Source organism: Temnothorax curvispinosus, unplaced genomic scaffold (genome assembly GCF_003070985.1).
Source record: "Temnothorax curvispinosus isolate PA1 unplaced genomic scaffold, ASM307098v1 QBEX01017280.1, whole genome shotgun sequence".
NCBI classification, from domain to species: domain Eukaryota; kingdom Metazoa; phylum Arthropoda; class Insecta; order Hymenoptera; family Formicidae; genus Temnothorax; species Temnothorax curvispinosus.
Genome location: NW_020227060.1, coordinates 8,404 through 31,289, shown reverse-complemented (window position 1 = coordinate 31,289; position 22,886 = coordinate 8,404). Strand labels below are relative to the sequence as shown.

Here is a 22,886-nt window from a genome sequence, read left to right as displayed (position 1 = left end):
GTGCTTTTAAGCTTTGTGCTTCATGCTCTCCTAATGGGCAATAACGTGACGATGATCCGTGCAATTATTCCAATCCTTTCGGTTCGTCCTCGGTAAGTAACGAGCAAAAAGGTAACAAAGACCTTGCATTTCCAGCCACTGCACTACTGACCTTGGTCTCAAGTAACATCGTGGTGTTACTTGAAGTGATTCGAGAATGGCACAGAGGGACTTCTAATGCGCGTAACTTCCAGCTTCACAGCATTGCAAAATCGACCGCTGTTCTGGTGCAATTCGTCCGACGCTGCTGGTTTTGCTTTAAAAGAACCGAGCGTTTCAACATAATCTTCGCGTAATCTTCTATTCTTCAATATACAGCTGATGATTGTTAGAAAACAACGTCGTTGTTCATTTGAGATTCTAATACTCTATTTCTATGTATAATTTTAAATTAATAATTTTTTAATCAGAATTTTATAAAAATGAAGAATTTAATAATTGTAAAAATTGTAAAAGCTATTTTATTATTGATGATTGAAAAGATAGAAACGCAAATATGTTTTTCTTAAAGGATATCTTCTTATATCTACATATATTAATATTTATTATGTTGTCTCTATGCAGATATTAGTTTGTTAATATTTAGTCTTTTATTCTATTTTATGGTTTTGCGGTTTACTTTCTTTCATATTAATGAGGCCATATAACATAGGTCATAGGTGATACAAAGGCTGGCAACATAGATTATGCATAGCGCATTGATCATTATATCAACGATATTGTGGTTTCTGGTTATGACTAATTATTGTATATCGCATTGCATTTAATTATTTCCAAGCTACTCATATGTTGAATGTTGTTGTTCTAGCTACATCATTAAATATGATACTAATCTAAAAAGTATTTTTGCTCATACTGTTATGTATTTCATATTTTATTTTGATAAACGTTTTATTTTCATTTATTAGCCTATTTTCTGATTTTGCGCTTTAATTCTTTCATAATATTTTTCTGTTGTGGTTCTCCTTTGTAGTTTTATTAAATAAAAACTTTACTTATTAACGTTAAACACAATGTCTCAAATTGGGAAATATGGCGTCTTAAAGATTGTAGAATTTTATAATTACTGATTTTTAAATAGTACAAGATTGTTAAGTATCGTGGAACGATATAACCGATATCTTTCCGTCTTTTTCAAAGAATGTGTCGTGCAACTAAAAGACCATAGCATTCATGCGTTTACCTCATCCCCGTTAATCATCGCAGACTTTGTTCCGGCAATAGTGGAATTTGCAAGCCGCATGTGAGTCATATACGATCCATATCCGTTTTTGAATCGCGATATCTTCGCAGCCGGCGCGAGAGCTTTGTTCAGAATAGTGTTATCGCTCGTAAAGATAGCAACTACGAGAGGAACGCGGCTCTCTCCGTGCACAGGCCGTCGCGGAAGGATACGTAGGTGGTTACCGAAGGACTTGGTGGGGTACCAGGAGAACAGACAGCCGCTACAGCATGAGAATGGAAAGGAGAAAGGGAGAAAAGAGAATCCGGGCAGACCGGGCCACAAGCGAATGCGGTGAGTAAATGTGGCAACGGGAAAAAGAGGGAAACACAGGGAGAAGGAACGAGACGGAGAAAAAGAGATTCATGGTGGGGTTGGTGCAGCTGAAGCACGTGGGCCCTGCTTCGTACGTCTGGTTCGGTAGTGCTCTCAGTAGTGCCTCTCAGCTGCCCGTGGAGGATCTCACATCCGGATATCCGTCGAGCCTGTCGCGAACTTGACGCGTCCACCGCGGCCGTTGAGGATGTGACGGCTCGTACAGTTGTTGGTATTATACAGGACATCGCGCAGTCGTTATAAGTTTTTCAAAAGCCGAACGATGACCCTGAAGATACTGCTGGCGAGCTTGCTTATCGCGGCCACAACGAGCTCGGTTCTACCGTCGTTGGAGGATCATCATGGGATACCCTCGCGCAGCCACAGAATTGTTTGGCCACTTTGGTATCGCGACAGACTGCCCCACGCTAGGCACGATCGCCTTGATGACAAACTCGTCGTCCGAGAGACAACTACTACCGCGAGAAGCCCATGGACGCCACAGCCACAGGTTTCCACGACGAGATCACCGCAACAGATAAATTCGGCATCGGGGCATCTGGAGCAACGGATGCTGGAACAAAAGTTCAATGGTGCCGTGGCGATGGTGGAGAACGGTGGTACCAGGGCGATAGCGTACGCGGGTTATCATAGCAATCATCGTCAGCATCAGCCAAGAGAGATGGGCGCGCAAGGCTTTCAGCCGATTACTACAACCGTCCCTACGTACGCCAAACATCATTCGGGGTGAGTATGAGATAAACTTCCGACTTGGAATACATGATTGAAAATTTATGGAAATGTGGTATAAGATAATCAATCTTTATGTTAATGAACACGGAATTCAGAACCTCCTCCGACGTTCAAGTCTCAAATAGTTTCATTCGAAGTTAGACTCTATTAGTCTAATTCGGTCAGACTGAATTTAAAATATGATAGAATGTTAGGCATTACGTAGAATAAGTTCATCACAAGAATTTTAGATTTAGATATTGTTTAAGTCGCATTTTTTGTGAGAAATAAAGGTCATGCGTCATTGCAGACAGAGAACTTCTATTGTAAATAAAAAAGAGTTTGTAAAGCAAGTAGAGAAAATTATCTAAATATATGAAAATATACATATGAGACATAAAAAAAGTATTTATATACTAAAATTAAATCGATACAGATTGAGCAGACAAGAGATACTCTTTACACGAAAGAATCAAATGTTTCTGTAGACAATTTGCATTTATATTTTATAAGTTAATTAAAGAAGTAAGTAAAATAATAATATAAAAAATATCTTTATGTATTTATGACAAACGTGCTTTAATTCAATTTTAATCAAGGCGATATAGATTGCTTCAATCAAGAATGTTAATTTGCTAGTCCTTTTATCAAAAGATTAACGAAAACACTGATATGCGGAGGCAAGATTCATCCATAGAAATAGATGATGTGATACTCGCATATCCGCGAGGGTCGAATAATTCAAGCTCGCGGAGTACATCCAGGCGCGATTACTCGTCGCGTCACGGGAGGCATGTAAATGGAAGTGAATGAACCGCGACGCGTAAATATACGGGTGCCGCTAACGTGTGTCGCTGAATTACTATATTTACGAGCAATGAGCGACGCACCGCATCCGCGCGATGATGTACGATCGAGCGCGATGGTCGACGGAATAAGGCCGGCGCGGACGCGTCGTCGTTCAAAGACGAGCCGCGAGCCGTTTAATTAATCGACCAATTAATTATCTCGCACGTACCGCGTTCCTCTGTCGCGTACAATTATTGGGGATTGTCAGTGCACGGCGGCGGATTTCTTTGCGCGCATGCATCGGCTCTCAACACATGTGTGGACACGTGGATTAAAAGTATTCAGATAAATGGTTTAGGGTTTCAAGTTCTCTGTAATCCGAGCTTGAAACCCTAAAGGGTTAATTAATCTGATTGATCCAACACGATCGTAAAACTTGACTTTTGCAAAATTTTCTGCGCAGGTATATATATGTACCTTTAAAAATATGTAACTTTAAAAATCTCTGAAACAGTCTTTGTAATTAAAAAAGTTTTGTTTTAGCTAACTACAATAAATACAATGTATTATTAAAGTTTAACAAAGAAATTCAAAATTTTTATAATTTTCAAGATTTAATTAATACCTATTTATATATGTTACCACAAATTTAATTAATTTAACAATTATGCATAATTACTGGCAATTATATATATAATTACCAATAATTTTTAATAAATTTCATTTTATTAAATTTTGGTAAATTTATTAAATTTTGATTATTACTTTATTTATCACATTCATTGGTAATTATAAATAATCTCCAGTATCCAATTGGTAAAGATAATGCAAGTTAGTATTTTTTTAGTGATTATGTATAATTGTCGGTAAAGATGATTATTCTGATAAAATTTATCACATTAACCATTTACATTAATATAAATATTCAAATCAATTTCTATAAAAAAAGTAACTAATTAATAATAAATTTTTATTATGATATTATGAGGGCATCAATTTCACTTATTTACAAAGACTAATAAACTACTTTTTTATAATATATATTATTTGCAGTAATTAAAATTATTTATTGGAAGAAAAATATACAAGTTTATATTAAAAAAATTGTTGTTATTCAATTTGTACACTTATGCGCTAATATTTTATAATATAGCAGTTGTCCTATAATAATGAACGAAATTGATCAGTGAAAGATAGATGTGCAATGGCATTTTCCTGGAACAAGCAGCATCAGATATTTTCATTCTCACCTTACAATCCCGTCTTCGGTTTCTCGAAGCGATCATTAAGGGGAAATCACCATACCGCGTAACTTTTATCACCTCCTGACAGCCACGAGATCATTCCGCTTCCCAGCGTGAATCGATGATTGCCCGTCAGAAAGCCTTGCGGGCGTTCACGCCAGGCGTAGCAAAAAGCGCTCGTGGCAATATAAACACCGGGGAAAGAACAAGCCGGTGTCTGTATCAGTCAATATTATTGCACAGTGATTTCATCACGCGTATTTTGCCTCTCTTCGTCTTTTGTCACGAACTGTTTATTGTCGTAATTACATACACATATATACTTTGGTATATATGTTAAATGAAAGTAAGTAGAATAAATATTGGGCGATCCAGTTCCATATATTTACGATACAATAACGATTACACTCTTTTCAATTCTAAACTGTATAGTATAATATCATTCGTAAGACTGATATTTATATAAAAAATATATTATAATTATTAAATAATAATAATTATTATTATTAGCTCTGATATTTATTATCTCACATTATCTTTCCGATTAGTTCGTAAACGAGATCCTTTTAATACACATAATATTTCTACATTGTGAAATTATATATTCTATCGTATTAAATGGATTTATATTCGCAAGCACGTATGTGCAAATACACATGTAGAATATTTAGTTACTATTTAGTCTGAATGCAATAATTCGATGTTCGTCTATCTTGCGAGTCGTGCGATCGGGTTGCCCAGATGCGTGCCTCAGGCTAAAAAATCTTGTAAACCTGTCCAAGGATAACAGTGTGCGTGCACCTCTCTCTCTCTCCTTCTCTCTTTCTCTTTCTTTCTCTCCGTATCATCATGCACACGCGGTCAAACTCGCGTGCACCTCGCGCGGAGGATTTCTCAACGATGCGGCTGATGCGATGCGCCGAATCGTGTCATCGATTTAAATCCATTGGTACGACAATCATAACGCTTAAAATGCGATCTATCGATTTAAAGTCATCGGAAAAATTTGGAGGTGATGTGATATTAGCATGCAATGCGTCACCTCGCAATTTTGATATTCATCAGGATTTATTTTGTCGACGACATACAAACGACGTAAACTTTTATAGAAAAATATAAAAAATCGAATGATATTAATGCATTTCAAATGCGTTAATAATGCAGATTAATTTTTGTTGGAACTGTATAAGACGATAGTTCAGACTTTAAAACTGTTTAACGCATTTATGAAACGGACACGATACGATTATTGCGCTGCACCACGTTTCTCTTCATAATTAATGGCCATTGTTGCACATACATATTGTTCGAGACATATGCAAGGAGGTATGGACCACGGCATTCTCTCGTTACCGCCGGCCACCTTCTCTCTCGATCATTTATGTTGCTTCGTTTGCGACACCGGGTGATCGATGAGCATCGAACGAAAGAAACGCGAATAATGAATATTCAAGCCGTTCCGAGTACTCCAGATAACCATCCTGCAATGTCATTCTTAGGCACGTTTCGCTGCCCAGCATTGCCATTGGTTATCGCTGTAGAACTCAACATCGATGGCTGATCGATGAGCAACGAGGTCATAAAGAGACAGGTGTCATTCGTCGACGTAATGTGTTCTCGAGAACTATAAACGCACGTCTCCCATCATCCCCATCGGAAACGTTAGCAGCCATTTCTTGATACCATATGTGAAGCTATCGTATCGCAGCTTAACTAAACCAAATAAGTACAGCAGATACGATATTCTTATCTTCATACCTATGGATCTGTTTATAAAATAGAAATTATTATGATATAAAATATATCTACATTACATTATATTACATTACATACATTTAACTTTGTAGATAATTTCTTTGATTAGAACAATTGTACGATAAATGTAAAGCTTTTATATATATATCCTTGGTATTTTAATTATACCTTCAACTATTTTCGATTTATTCAATTTTTTTAATTTCTCATTATCTTCAACTAATAAATTACAAAATGTAGATTTTGTTTTTATTATGTATGTATGGCTATCAATAATTTGTCAAATAAATGTCAGTATCATTGTTGTTGTATTAAAAATGAAGGTAAAGAACGTAAATCTATCGTGCATTATTCAATAAGTAAAACTCACTTCTTCTTGCAAAATAATATTTTTGCTAGAAAAATGCATTGTACAATGTATTTTTGAAAAGCTCGTCAGAAGGATTTAAATAATAAAGCGTTGAAACTCAAATATTATCAAAGTTATAAAGCATTTTTTGTTTTATTTAATTTTTGTTTTATATGGAAAAAAAAACATTTAAATATTCATGGTTCTTGAGTCAAATATTTCAGTTAAAATATTCATGGATGTAAATTTATCGCAAATGATGTAGCGCGTGAAAACTCTTCCTGCTCCGTTCTTTGTCGTCCCAAGGTAAAGAGCTCGTTAAACTAATACGCGAAGCAAATTTCGCAACTCACTCAGATGATGCTTCACTTTTCATCGTGCACACGCTGCGTCTCACTAATCGTTCAAATTAAATGATTAATTAGTGAATCCGTTTACATCTGAACGATGCAGTTAATTATTTGGTTCTCTTCATCAGTTGGTTTGCTTTCTCTCTTTGAAACGCGAACTTCTATTATTTTACACGCGAGAAGCAAGGAGAAGCAAAATGCGCGGGTGGTATGTACATTTGCGAAAATGATTCATTTTAATGCGCAAACATTGCCTCACCAGCAAGTGCGCAAACGTTGCTCAAACGACATTCATGAAACATTTCTGATAAAATAATATTGAATCTCGCCGGAATCCATAAATGTTTCATCATGTAAATATCCCTTCGAAATCCTACCCACAGAATAACACATTTTAATAATTGCGCTTTGAATATGTCGGGTCAATATAGCTGCAAATGCACTTATACATTCGCGTAATGCCTTTTTAAGTGTTTAAATATTATTTTTCATGTGGCGTTATGTTTATCGAAAATATTGATTCTGCTACGTATGATCAATAATAAATTTTTATTATGATTTTAATTACAACTTTGCAATAGCTTCAATAGTTCTACATCTAATTATATATATGAGTCTTACATGTGTCGAATCGAATATATTAAACATGCATATTACATTTGTATATGTAGATTTGTAAGAACATTATATTAATCTTGTTTTTATTTGACGTGTATGCAAAGTCGTTATTTAAATTAAAAGTAGTGCTTCGTCAAAATTTCGTGGAAACGCCGGAAGTGTCGAGTACATCCGCATAGTGGAGAAATAAATTAATAAAAGTAAATTATTGAGCGCAATGTACCTACGTGATAATATACGCAATATACATATAATTAAAATATTACATTAATGATACCGCTAATTTAATTTAATGGTTTTATTATCTATAAAATATTCGCAGCGTATTTTTTTTTTATTTAAACTTACAAATTGTCATGAAAGTTTTAAATTTTTTTATATAATTGTTTTACTATATCTTTGTAGTGCAGGTATTATATCTGTTGTATCATACATATATCTCATCATTGATATTTGCAGTTATAAAATAAAGTATCATCGTATTGGATACAGTTAAAATTTCCAATTTCAAATAACTTATAAATGTGATCTTTTTACGCGTTAACTTGCTGTCAGTTAGAAATTTTTGCGTTATATTCACGTAGATCTTTTCTACTAGTATATTTTATGCGTAAAACTTACAATTTTTTATGTTCCATTTTACACTCACTCTTACAATTCCGTCTTCGTGACGTTAACAAAGTTCTTTCTGATCAGTGAATAAGAGAAGAACCAAAATGCACAAAAATTCCATGGCCACAAATAGAGCACTCCTTTCGCACACTTGCGTCTTACTCTCTTCTTCTCCCTTTTTGCTAACCGGTATCCCGCAGGATAAACATATCAGCGCCGGCCGTTCAACCCTGAAGATACTCCGAGAGATGCGCACCTTCCAAATTCGTCACGCGTTAAGTTGTAGCCAATTTCTAGAAATTCTTCGATAATAAAAAATGTACAGAATAATTTAAATATTTGCATAATGGTTTATTTTTTCCATAGCAAGGTATATTAATTAAATACTAAAAAAAAACTTGAAATTTCGTAAGCAATTAATAATTATAACGATGATTTCATTCAGTATTTTTATACTGAAAAAAATACAAAAATTTCAAAGAAAGTAGAAGGGAATATACAGAAAATAGTTTGATACTAGTTTGGACTGTATTTCTTCTTTCAAGATATTTATCTTCAAAAAATTCAACCAATTTTGAACTACGAAGAACCGATTAAATTCATTATTACAATAGCTCTATATATAGAATGTATATTAATTATCGAAAAGTTAACAAAAATCAATATTCCCGACATCGTCGACTGCTTTCCAAAAGTTTTAGAATTTCAAACAGAATCTTCACATGATCTATGTATATACATATATATATATATAGATATGTGTGTGTGTATTTTCCGACCCATGACCTTATAATTCCTACATCTCGTGCGAAGGCCGCGAGCATCGATCGCACACTAGATCGAGGGAAGACGTACAATTTCGGTGGACGTGCAAGCACTCGACATTGAATCGTATCGCTATCGAAGCGATCCATCGGTCCCCTGACAGTCGCGGGGAAGTAATACCGATTGCAAACTAACAAAGCAAAAAGATTGACGTCAAGCGGTGCAGCGAAGAGCAAAGAATAATATTGATGAAATATACATGTACATACGTGTTACAAGAATTTATGAAAAAGTTATAAAAAAGTATTAAAGTAAAAAATAAAAAAAGTAAAAGTATTAAAGTAAAGAGAATTAAAATTAATAAGAAAACTTATTAATTTTAATTTTTATTTATATATTTTATTTGCAATTATATTGCTCCATTTTATCGATTTATTTTATTTACGATTATAATTGAACAAAACGTTATCAAATAATCTTTTATTTTATAATTGAAATTAGAAATGCATGTATGAATTAGAAATATTTGATAAATATTATTTAATAAACAGATTTGATAAATAGATTTAATTTATTAAACAAATTTAATTATTAAACAAATAATAATTACAAACATTATGTAATTTACATTTATTAAATAAAAATGCAATAGAGCGTACTGCGCCATATTTCTTTACGTCGCAGTAGGAAGAAACTGAGGGATGAACGATCGAAGTGAACACTTGCAGCTTGATTCCGCCACGTTCGATGATAGCGGCTTCATGTAAATCCATTAACGTGAACTTTTATCTGCGGGCTGCGGACGCGAGGGGTGAAAAGGTCAAAAGCGAGAGAAGAGAACGGGCGGATAAGGCGCGAGATGCAGGTAGTACACGTGCGGGTAGTACAGCGCTGACGCACGCGCTATGAATTTGTACGGACAAATGCAGGATGAGTATTTTGCGGTTAGTGGCCCTTTTTGTTCTGTTTTGATTTTCAATCTATATTTGGTTGAAAATACCGCCATAAAAATAAAAAAAAGAGAGAAAGGAAAATAACGCGATGGAGGAAGATTTTGTGACTGCAGGACTTATATTTCTTATAAAAAGATGTTTTTGTATCATGACTAATTTTAAACTTACGCCAGTAATCAATAAATTTAATGTTAGATATAAAAGAGAGACGATAATTAACATTATAACTTAAAGAGACATGACGAGATATTGAAGTTTTATGGTAATCATTTATATACATTCACTTTGCTTGATTAGATAGAAATAGCGGTGTGAAATCTTTAAGCATCAGAATCAAGATAAAATTGAAGACCTCGTAGTTTACACGTGATGTCAATCACAACGATATCTTGCATTGTAATTGTGTAATATTGTTCGCCCATTGACTTTGCTTGAAAGTTCACGCTTTGTAACGCTTCGCTCGTTGCTCAACCTAGTCCAACGAGTGAAATCGAGCTACAACAGAATTAATAGACAACTACGAAGTTTATGGACGGAACATACGGCAGGAGGCAAATGGCGTCCGGGAACGTAAACTGCATCCACCGAAGAAAATGAGCGAGCTGGGCGATTCCGCATATGGAGATGCAAGAAAGTCGAGGTTGCTTTTTTCTGCTGAGAAATTGCCAACGTTTGTTCTTGGAATGGTCGAAACGGCCGTTGAATGGGAACCTGTTTTCGATTCATCGAAAACAATGATTGGGGAAATGCCAGTTGGATTCTAGGTCAAAATCCTAAAAATCATACGTGTTCGGTAAAATTGAACACTTCCGGCTCGATCGCTGCGAGACAGTGAATCATTCGGACGAAACTGGTTTATCCTTTCTGATCATAATTGTTAAATGACAATCTTTAAATATTCTTATCTCGCTATTATTAATAATATAATTATATGTAAAAAACTATATATAATTCAAAACGTTTAAAAAAATTTGCCAAATGTTTCGCAAGAATATAAATATTATTTCTAATAAAGTTAGATGGTATCGTAGTGTTCAGAAATTTGGAATTATTAAACGTATCGATAGAACTTTTACCGTTCACAAGATTACACGAGTAAAACAGAATATAGTGATATAACCGTATCTACGCAATCTTTAATCAGAATGACATTTTAAAAGTTAATGAGAAATATCTTATATCCCATGTTCGTTTTCAAAAATTTAAATGGCAAGACACGTCGTGCGCCGCATCATCGAGGAAGAAGAAAAAACGAGACACGGGAGGCCAGTAATGAGAGACGCTGCGCGTCTTATTGGCACCGCGTAGGCGCATAATTACTTCACCTGAGCGGTAACCTGGGTAACCCGTCATCAAGCAATTTTGTAATTTGGAAGTTTTGCACTGCCTGCCCGCGGCTCCCGTTGCATCGTTGCGCATTCCGCCGAGGGAACGGCTTTCGACGCGCAAGATGCAATCTCTAAATGAACGAGCGGCGATTCGCCTCTTTCGCAAATATGGACTGTGCATTCTTGGATGGCGCAGACCGGCAATTTCTTTGTTTATGGAAATACTGAAGGCACCGACGCGACGCGACGTCAAATGAGTCCATGGGCGCTATCAGAATTTTTCCAAGAGCCTAACAGCAGAAATTTTTTTAACGTCATTACATTAAAAATCTGAAGCTTTAATAAACTTGATGGAAGACTGTGTTACAATATCTGTCTTGAATTTTGATGACAAATCAAAAATAAGAAAAACACTCTCAAGATATAAAATCAATTAATAATAATAAGGCAAATAAGAGCAGAGCACCGGTGTTAAAGCGAGTAATATACAATGCAAAAAATATATCTTTATTACGAACATACAAAATACAGACGTTTAGGTTTTTTAGAACCTCTTCAGTGTGACATAATAAATAAATTTAAGATCTTGGAACAAATTGTGAGAAACGTAATTTCGCGACATGCCATTATTCAAACTTGGTAATCAAAATTGTGCCCTGACAAGTGGCTTAAAGAACACGTCAACATTCTCACTACATATATGTTCATCACTACTTGTTCTAAGATCTTAAATTTATTTATTATATGTCAAACTGAAGAGGGTCTGAAAGTTAGAGCGAAACGTCTGCATTTTGTATGTTCGTATTAAAGATTTATTTTTTGTATTGTATACAATATACTCGTTTTAACACCGGCGCTTAGCTCTTTTTGCCTTATTAGTACATAACTGATTGGTTTGATGACAAAATATTCTCTATAATATGTTAGACCATAAATAATTAAAAATTCACCTTCTACTATTAATTTTATCATTTCTGTCATATAATATTACTTTAATACATCTTTAATACTTTATAATATCTTTTTTGCTTTATAATATTTTACTTGATTTTATAATTTTTTACATCTCTTTTTGTTTTCTCTTATTTATATATATATTTTCAAATAAATAAATAATCCTTTTTCCTCTTTTCTTTTTCTATTATATAAACGTATAAATTACAGGGTTCTATTCTAATAATAAGTATTCGTATAAAGCTTAAGTAAATTACGTAAATATTACCGGATTATTGGCGAACCGATTATAATGCAATGAACGGCGCAGAAAGGGGCGGTCTTAAAAAAAGATTCATGTAAGCAATACTTCAAAGCGTAGGTCTGAAATTAGCGGGTATGAATCACTGCGAGCCGCCTTAGCCAGATCCGAGGATCGACGACCGACTCTCGTTAGCGTACATATCGTCGATTTGCGGTGCCGGATTGTTTAGACATCATTCGTTCACACTCCTCCTTCACGGACATGATGGCTCATGGCACAGCATGGCTGCATAATTCGAGAAATATAAAAAAAAGATAATCTAAAATATATTCTATAGAAAAGAATCTTTATAATGAAATAAAGCTGTTGCTCTTCGTGCTGAATGGCGCTGCGATAATATTACATGAAGAATAATATAGCTCGAAAAATATTTACGGAAGGAGCTCTTTTATCTAATGCAGAGGGTTTGCAGTTTTATACGTATTATGTAGGGATAATGTGCAATATTTCAAAAGGAAAATATTTTGGGAGTACATGGAACCCATCCGATCGCCTTAAAAATAACATCGGTGCTTTTGTGATAAGCTGTATGGATGCAGCTGTGCGAAGATGAAGTTACCGCCAAGAGGTGTTATCGAGTCTCGTAATTGAAACGCGCAATACATAGGTGCATTATGGCGCTCGAGCCTTGAATCCTGAAATAAGATACATCATAATTTTCAAGTAGCTCGTACAATTTCTTAGTGGTGTGCTTCGAGAAATCGTTATACGTATAAAGTTGATAGAATTTAATTTAAAAAATAGTTTTAAAATATAATAAAACTTATTATATACATACTGAAATGTTGTACAATTTAGAAAGATTTTTTTTACAACATAAACTTATTCTTAGAGAGAAATTAATATATGAACTTAGTAATGATTATCAATATAATTTAGTGCAATAATTATTTATCTTTTTTTATATTTATTTTATTTTTTAGATATCTTTTTTAATACTTTATCCCCTAAGCTACAAAATTTACGCGGGGCGTTCTTTATTCGGCATGAATGGCATTTTGAAACTACTTAAAAAAAATAAAATGTCACGAGTGTCCCAGGACTGCGCATGATCAAAGTCCCACTTGTAAAACAGCGGCCGATGGCCGAGGTAGTCATTGGAAAATCTTAAAAACAAATTGCCGTCCGGACACACGAGTGGCACTTCAGCTCTCCAGTTTCTTTGTTCCGCCTCGCAAAAGCCAGTCGAGATTCCACGTGTTTTGCATGCGAACTGCTCGTAAAACAAATGGTCGTTATACTGCCGGCAATTACAATCGATAGCTTTGTCTGCCCTTTCATTGGCCCGATTGAATCGATGTCCTGGTCCGCCTCGAAACCTTAAGTTATTTGTAATTCCTGATTTATAACCTTATCGTTCGCGTGATGAATTTTGCTATTAGTCGCAAATCGAGGCAAAATTAATCGCTGATCTTGGAGTTTTCAATTTAAATGAAGAATTGCTCATAAAATAAACAATAAAATTTAACCATAAAACATGTCAATAAGAATTATTAATATATAAATTATTAAATTATTGATATAATAATAAAAGTACTTATAGTCTTATAATAAACGTATAAAAATGAATAAATAATAAAATAATGATAAAAATAAAAATAATAATAATTTCTCAAAATGTTACTTTAAGACATTGTTCTAATGCTTTTAATTGTTCATAAATAACAAAACAATATTTAATTTATATATATTAAAATACAATATACTAATGTGCATTAATTTTTAGTAATACAAATATTAAAATTAAAAATAATTTTTATATTCTCTTACAATTAGTCATTTGGTAAAAATAGATTATTGATACGATAATGGTAAATATATGATGAATAAATATAAGTAACAATTTATAGTTCGTTGTATGCATTTTATGGATGCAAGAGATATTAACGATAATGGAAAGTATATCATATGATAGAATACAGCCGTAATCTTAATCCGATTTTTATGAGTACATGGCTAATTCAGGAAAGGGATCGTCACACTTTGATCTTGTTAAATTGATCTCGTTAAATTGCTTGATTTACGACAGACCGCACAAAGTTGGAAACTGCGAGACGCGCTTCTGGATGACACCGCATCTGGGTGGTGCGCGAGAAAAAAAGGAAACGGCGGGACTAACATTTATGAGATCAGGCAATAAAAAACCGGTGTTTATTGCCACTAACCACCAGACGTGCAAGACGTGTCATGTATTTCTACGAAAATCTATGCTTTACTCCGTTTAGTTAGGATTTATTATTAATTTAGTGAAAGCTTCCGACAGGAAACTATATCTCTCAAAATTGTGATTTTTTTTTACTTACAAATTAGAAGGTTCTATTATTATTTATTAAATAATGGTAATATGTTTCACATGTGGAAATATAATTATTTAAGTATTCGGAATTATTTAAGTATTCGGATATAATTAATATATGACTAGAGGAACCGTGAAACAATGAAATACAAACAATAAAAATTAATAAATTTTAGAAATAAATGCATAGAACATATTTCTCATTTAATTTATTATTTGATTAATTTTACTATATTAATTTATTATTATTAGCTATTAATTTCATAGAAATGCACAAATGTTAATTATAAATTAATACTTTTTAATTATATCAAATAATTCTGCTTATATTTTTGTATCACAAAATTGAATCAAATTGTTTCTTAAGAATTTTTTGTTAAATTTCATTTACTTATTAGAATAGAACTGATTTACAGAAATAATATCTGTAAACTTTCTCTTTATAAATAAACATATGCATAAGTCTGCATACGAAATACAACATCATTTACAAATCTGTAACTGTAACTGCAGTAAACGTGTTTTATTTATAGCAAAGAGAATGTTGAAACATATAGGTACACATAATCAAACCCATTGAACCCAAGTGTCATATAGCTTTATTGGCCTGATAAATCTGGCGTGAATTATGAGATTCATAAAGTTTACAGAGCCGATAGCTGTCAGTTCGACGAAGAAACGTTTGTGCAAGCTTGCCCTCGGTGACGCATAGACACAAAACGCAGTCCGCAACAATGTTGCGCGGAGAAGTTATGCAGCTCGTTAGACTTACAGGGACGGTAAAGGAAATTGTCGTCGTCATCGTCGGCGAAAATCTACGCGTGCAACAGATGGACGTAGGGAACGTAACAAACGACCGCGATAACACGACGTCACGTTAAGGGCTACGTGGCGCTGTTAGGAATGGTTCCCATTCCGAGATCGCCGCTAAGATTTCGGAAGCGCTTAAGAGAGCCGTAGACATGCGAGCGTCCAATGCAGTAATTCATTCTGGATTTATTACCTTTCGGTCAGAACGTTGTGAACCGCATCACGCGATGTATATGGCGCCTTCGGTTGTTACGTATATATGATGCGAAATGTTACCGAGATTTTATTACGTATTTTTTAATACGTTTTATTTTAAAAAATTGCATCTATCAATTATCATCGCCAAGCACATGCCACGTTGAAATATTCGACTGCAGCTTGAAACAAATATGACTGATTTTTAAATAACATTATATGGATATAATTTTGTATATAATATTTAAATCTCTATGAATAAGTAATTCTATTGAGAAGAGATGCTGATTCCGCTTACTGATTATTTTCTAATTTTTGTCATCTCATATCAGGGTAGGAAGAAATGATTATAGGAATGCTGTTCAAGCAAGAGATGAGTGTCTTGAATCTTTCTATACAAATGAACGCTTAGCTGTTTGTAGCAAATATGTTCCTCATTAGAATAACGTTTAAAATCAACGGAGACATTGCAATCGTTTTAGTCGACGTAAAATCGCCAATCATTCTAGCGTACTGACCCTTAACCCACGTCGCACAAAACTGGTACCGGGTAACTAGTTGGCGCGTAAATGCTTTGGTCGTTGAGGTGAGAAGTTTTACGCGAAAAACTAAGATGTCTTGTCATAAATCATTTGCGCGCCGTAAATCTCCGACGATTCTTATCACCGCGAGATACGCTCTTAGCTCTCGTGACAATTTCATTTTTACGTTTGTCAAAACGTCCGTCCAATGTCACGAAGGAAAGAGAGAGAGAAGGAGAGAAAATCTTATCGGCATTTACCGACGCGCGAAACGAACTTGTCAGAGCAACAGTCGAACCAGTATTCCCACACAAATGTCCCCTGAACCGTATCTGAACCCCCGTCGCGCGACGCGATTCGCGAGATTTTTTGCGAATCAAGAACACGGCTTACAAGCGATTTATGCACTCATATTAGAGAAAACTTGAGATAGTTATTGGGCATGAGGTTGAAATATTATATTTATAATAGATAAGTGAGATATTAACAATAAGTGAGATAAAAGATGGTTTTTTGGCTCTCATAAATGCACATATATAATTTTATTGCAATCTCGCAGCATAGTACTGTATGTACGTATTAAAAAAGATTTCTTGTACAAAGAGTTTCATTAAATTGTTATCCATGTATTGTATTGTAATCTTATTGATAAATAGAATCAATGATAAACAAATTTTTACGAATTTCACATATTTTGATTATAGATTTTTTAACAGTTTTGAAGTCGAGATGTTTTCTTAAAAAAAAAAAAAAACGATTTTTTTTTAATTACAACTTAAATACCTTAATATTTTAATATTTTAATTTATACCTAAATAAGTTAAACTTTAAATTAAGATTTCCTTCAAATTTCTTGTTAATTAAAAAAAAAAATTAGTAACACAATACAAATAATATCAAACCGACAACGTTGCAAACGAACTACTTCTTTATCATTTTACTTTGGAGATAATAAACGCTTCATGGAATTATGCCAACAATATGTCAGTCAAAATGCAAGCTTATTGAACGAGCTTATGACGGTGAAAGTGATGGCATCATGCAAGCCGTTCAAATAGTCAGAACATTCGCAATAAACGATCACCTGCTGCGCTAATCCTTCTAATCCTTTCTCTCCTATACGATCATAAACGTTCGTCCTTACTCCTTGGCATACTCTTGCGGATTCTCGACATCTAACCTTGGCTTTCCTCAGACCACCTGCCATTAATGGAGAATGTTTAAAGAATCAGAGGTTCTGCATTTAGTACCTGAGGATCACAAGACTGAATGTGACTTCCGCATTTGTCTTTATATAATTTATATTATTAAATGAAATATTATATTAAAAATGAAATCCCGAGTAAAAATATTTTTTAATCTTGTATCTCTCGATTCGCAAATGATTATGCAAATGATTATGCAAATGATTATCGTATATAAGAGATTATAAATGCTATGTTTGTGTACAAAGTAACACGTTACATGCATAAACGCGATATGAACAAAGACTTGAAATCGATGGAGCGTATTTAATGCTGCATGTGCGGTAAGAAAACGGGTCGAGAACTATGTGGACTGTGGACTACGAGTTAATATTTCATGGCGGCGAATTTGAGCGTATAAGTCCTTTATGCAGTCTGCAGTCACATCGAGCAGACTTACTCGGCGATAGATCGCCGTTCCTCGTGCCTGTTGCCTCCTGAGCATGAAACGAACGTGGACAGAGACCACCGTGTCCCCGCGGTATTCGTTGTTGCGACAGTAAATGTTCTGTCGCGTTTCAGCAAACACGACATCGACGTGGCGAAATGCAATTTTCTATGGCCTGACGATGACGAAGTGGTTCTGTCGAGCGAGCATTCGTTTCCTTTATGAACCGTTGAGACGTTGAGAGCCTTCCGCTATCTGTGCCGTCGTGATACTTTCTGCTAAATGATATGGCGATATTATCAATATTTAATCTTGTTTCCAAGTCATAGAATGATATTATTCTTTTTGCTTCCAAAATACTGGTCCTTAATCACAAATGCAATCTTTCATATTGAGTTCTGTCACGTAAGCTTAATTCCGGAGTCAGATCGAGCAACGACAAGCCGTAATATCGTCGCCAACGCAAATACTTATTTCGAACGTGTATTCAATCGGCCTTCGTATTTTACGATTTAACCGGTCTTCTGCGTATTTTACGATTCAAATGACTGCGCTTTAGCGAGCAGTTTGGCTGGAAGGGACACGACAAGGGATATCGTTTACGATGGCTATCGAAATAATCGACTTGCCGATTTAATTTCTCCATCGCATAAGTCATATAATAACAAAATGCAAAGCTGAAATCGAGATGCGAGATCCAAAGAAAGGATTATTTAAGAATTCATGAAAGATTTTTACTGATAACATCTCTGTGATGTCTTTTATACATCCAGTTTGCTTTCAAATATAGCGATATTATTATTATTATTATTATTATTGTTATTAGTTATATATATGTATATGATAATACGAGTAGTTTTGTATCAATTTAAATAAACAACTGTCAAAAATAGATATCTTTTAAAATCTTTTCTTGGAAAAATTATTTAATATATGTACAGCATAATGTGTAAATCTAATTAGTCTATTAAATAATTTACTTTCTCTTAGACAATAATCATAGGATTTAAATTTTTCTTATAAATTTAAGCAATATTTATGTAATTTATAATTAATATTTCAAATTTATATTATAAACTAATTACATCAGCATATATAATCAATTTTAATTCACAGATGCATCAAGAAATTAATCTACAAAAAGTTATTACTTTTCTAGAATTAAAAATTAACAATTTGCATTTCAGGAGGCGAGTATGCACTAGGCAAACTCCTGCAGTTTCTCACCATCATCGAGGAAGACAAATTAGGTATGTTGCATGCCTCTCACAAAATTAAGAGCTTTCGCTTATTTAAATTAAATAAATTAACTTATTTTACCTTAGAATAAATATTGTCTAAAGAAAAATATTTATAATACAAATATTTTTAAGTTTACAAGAGTAATAAAAGATAGTTTTTCACTACAGCGTGTAATATTTTGTATGTGTTTTATAAATTACTTTTAAATAAATTAAAGAAATTTATGAAATATCCTAGATTAGTATACACTGAGATGACTTCTAGTTTCTTTTGTTGTCCGGGATGGTCACAAGCTACTCACTTGAGTTTCGGTTGTAATAAACGTAAGTAAATTTGACAAAATTTATTTCTAACATTTTGTAACAAATTAAAATATAATTACAGAATAATTATATTTGTAAAAAATATTACAGAAATTAATTATAAAATTTTTTTGGTACCAATACTTAAATGTTATTTTAATTTTTAATAAATAATTCAAAAAATAATTTAAAAAATTGAGTTAACTTAAATTATTAATAAAATATGTAAATAATAAAATATAGAAGATAATGCATATTTAATATTATACTTACACATTTTTTTTACTCAACTGTGTTTTTCTCAACTATATAAGCCCATTAATCTTAATCTCATTGTTTTCTAGCCATATGCCCAACGCCATGTCTAAATGGTGGAATTTGTACATCGCCTGGCAAATGCACATGTCCCAAAGGATATACCGGCAATCAATGCCAAACAGGTAATTTTAATTTTACTTACAAATTAAACATATATAGATATCTAGATTGCATGTGATGTCTTTCATTATCATGAACTTCGAGAAAATTACACGATTTATGAATTGAAGAGATATGTATATAAATTACCATATATATATATATATATATAATATTTTTTAAATAACACTATATATAATATATGTAGTCCACAATTAAAGCGGCAAAAAATAACGTCATATTGCAAAATAAAGCAGACTTAATAAGTTTATAAAAAAAATTTTTTTATTTAATTTAAATACTTAGTTTATCTATTATCTCAAATATGATAAGGTATTTATATGGCGAGAGACCTTGCTAAGTAAAGACAAGAAAAGTTTGACATCCATGCACATTTTAAATAAGTCGATCTTTTGGTCATAGTCGTGATTGCAATCTTAATAGTAAATAGCTCACATAATATATACAAGAGAGTGGTGATCAGAACATCCGTGTAGAGCAATGGAATCGCTCGTAAATCTATCGAGGTTGCAACCGACCGATGCAGCAGGACATGCAGGACACTGCAATATACGTATTGTGCCGCAGTTAGCTTGGCGTAATGCTATCGAGAAGTATATCGTTCCACGTCGATTTAATTACGTCTGACGATACCAGGCACGAGAAGGCACTCGTAACCGAGTAATCGATTGAATGTTCTTCATGCTTTAACGAGGCGACGGACTCTCATATGTCGTTACTTTTAAGATCGATTGTCTCTAATTATACATATATTATTATGTAGTAGTTTAATAAAACTACGATTTTAATGAAGCGATAAGAAAAGATGAATAATATCTAGTTTAATAAAAAAGAAATTAGAAAATGCAATTTTTTATATTAAATATGTTAAGAATTGCAACATATTATATAATAAGATTCCAATTAAATATAATTTCATGTACGTTGTATATAAAAATTAATCAAATAACATAATGTTAACTATATCTGTGTTCTTTTCTAATTCAATTTATTAAAACTTTTATTTTTCAATTTTTAATAACTTTCTATTTTTTATTAAATTATTTAAAAATTAATTCTTTATTTTTCGATAAGATAATGCGTGTAACGTTATGTTAATTTTAATACTTTTTGAAAATGAACTAAATATTATTTATAATTTATATTCTTTATCGCGCAGATGTGGATGAATGTGTGCTGGAGAAACCATGCGGGCAACTTTGCACAAATCTACCTGGTAGATATCGATGTCACTGTAGAGTCGGATTTCAACTTCAACAAGATGGCCAATCTTGTCGAAGAAATGGTAGGTTTGCAAAATTTGAAACTTAAGACAGAATTTTTCGAAGAATAGTTTTAAGAGTTGGTTTATTTTCTGCAGACACAGACGAAAATGCTTTTGAGGCACGCGATTTAGAGACTGATTTTCATGACGTGTCGGCAACAAAGGATCCAACTGATTTTCATGGTATGTATGATACAATCTTAAAATTCTGTTAAATTTTCATTTGAAATATATAAATTTTAAGATTGCTTTTAAGATTTAATTCTATATATGTATAAATAATACCTCAGATTTAAAAATCTGTACACGCGCGGGTAGTTCTGAGTTATTGTTTATAATATTAGTGAACATAATATACAATTCACGCCAGTAAAACAAAAAGTTTATAATAAAATACATAAATAAATTAATATATAAAATAATGAACATCGATGAATTGCAGATACCGAAAATGAAGTTAGCGACGATGATCAAGACTACGAGGTCATCTTAAAGAGACTGATTAAATTGGAAAAGGTAGGTTAAAAATGTTTACTAATACGATATGTAGTTGATGAGGGAATATATTAATTCTTCAGCAAGTAGCCAGAAACAGAAAGAGAGATACAGAGGCTTCCGAGATGAACACTAAAGTTACATTGGCGGTCGAAAGTATTAACGAAATGAAGAGAACCGTCGAAAATGTGGTATTTGAGAAACATTAAAATATTATACACTTAAATCACAATATAGTGCACAGCAGAAATTTCGTAAATAATTTTGCCCATTTAAAATTATTTAGTGCATGTGAGAAGACGCGCATATAAATAATAACTCATGTAAATAAATATGCGCAAAAATATTTATTTTTCATTTCTTTTCAAATCTTGTTTCATCACTGATCTAATGTAAGAAGTGGTACTATTACTGGAAATTCTTTCTTTATTATATGTATATTTCTTATAATAAAAAAGAGTAGATTTTCAGCATTCAGCATAAAAAACGTATATCATCTTGATATTTTGATATTACAATCTTTGTGACCGATTTACTTTGTTGTGCGATTTATTTTAAAAATCTCTCAATCTGTTACTTCAGTAATAGCGACTTTTACAAATTTTCTCTTGGAAGAAACAAATAAGTTAACAAATGTTATGATTTAATAGTATAATTTTAATTCTTCTTTATATACTTTTTACCTCAAATTACACTATATTGAGATCAAAGTGTATTAGTAAAATGTACATAATTTATATTGTTTATGAATTATGCAATTATTTGTTCTAGCAACTGATGCAACAAGAAGTATATGACATGAGAACCAAAATGAGACAATATGAAGCAGAAATAAGAAAAATACATCATCTGATGAATCGCGTCGCGGAATTAGAAAATCGTTTGAGAATACGTTGCAGATATCAATAATTTGTGCAGGATCGTTGAACTTCTAGAGTTACTAAAACGTCACGCAAAAATTATTATCAATACAATCTGATACTTAATAATGAATAGTAGTACTATCTACTATTTTATTTGATATTTTAGTAGTAGATAGTGTTACTATACTACTTTACGTAGATAGCGATATATTTTCATTATAAATTTCTTGCGCCTTTAGGATATGTGAAAACAATTTTAATAATACTTTTAAATCAGAGACTTGTTTATACAGGAGACAATGCTGTACATTTAAAACCAGAATATTTATTTTAATTTTCAAACTACAAAGCAATATTGGCCATTTTAATCTCAAAGTACTGACGTAACAGTAGCTATTAGATTTACGTGGAATTGTTTCTGTCGTAAAATATCACTGCCATCATTTAGCATTTGTTATATTTATCAAGCTAATAATAGTAATAGTATAATTTTTATATT

At 33.0% G+C, this 22,886-nt stretch overlaps 1 protein-coding gene across 2 annotated transcripts; it reads left to right on the top strand.

Annotated features, from left to right (window-relative positions):
* The first annotated feature begins 1,721 nt into the window (after positions 1 to 1,721).
* LOC112467404 lies at positions 1,722 to 22,469 on the top strand. Of its 2 annotated transcripts, none has more exons than XM_025035998.1 (9): positions 1,722 to 2,323; positions 18,971 to 19,033; positions 19,290 to 19,348; positions 19,672 to 19,767; positions 20,925 to 21,050; positions 21,126 to 21,212; positions 21,472 to 21,545; positions 21,608 to 21,715; positions 22,296 to 22,469. In XM_025035998.1, the coding sequence occupies exons 1-9, from the start codon at positions 1,860 to 1,862 to the stop codon at positions 22,431 to 22,433; spliced, it is 1,215 nt and encodes a 404-aa protein (XP_024891766.1). In that variant the 5' UTR covers positions 1,722 to 1,859; the 3' UTR covers positions 22,434 to 22,469. The 2 variants fall into 2 exon arrangements, with proteins under 2 accessions (XP_024891766.1, XP_024891765.1); XM_025035997.1 differs by having other exon boundaries at positions 19,263 to 19,348.
* The last annotated feature ends 417 nt before the right edge of the window (positions 22,470 to 22,886 follow it).

Coding starts and splice junctions, on each gene's coding strand:
- LOC112467404 (XM_025035997.1), top strand. CDS start 1,860: ATGACCCTGAAGATACTGCTGGCGAGCTTGCTTATCGCGGCCACAACG. Junction 19,034..19,262: donor CATCGAGGAAGACAAATTAG/GTATGTTGCATG, acceptor GAAATATCCTAG/ATTAGTATACACTGAGATGA. Junction 19,768..20,924: donor CGGCAATCAATGCCAAACAG/GTAATTTTAATT, acceptor TTTATCGCGCAG/ATGTGGATGAATGTGTGCTG.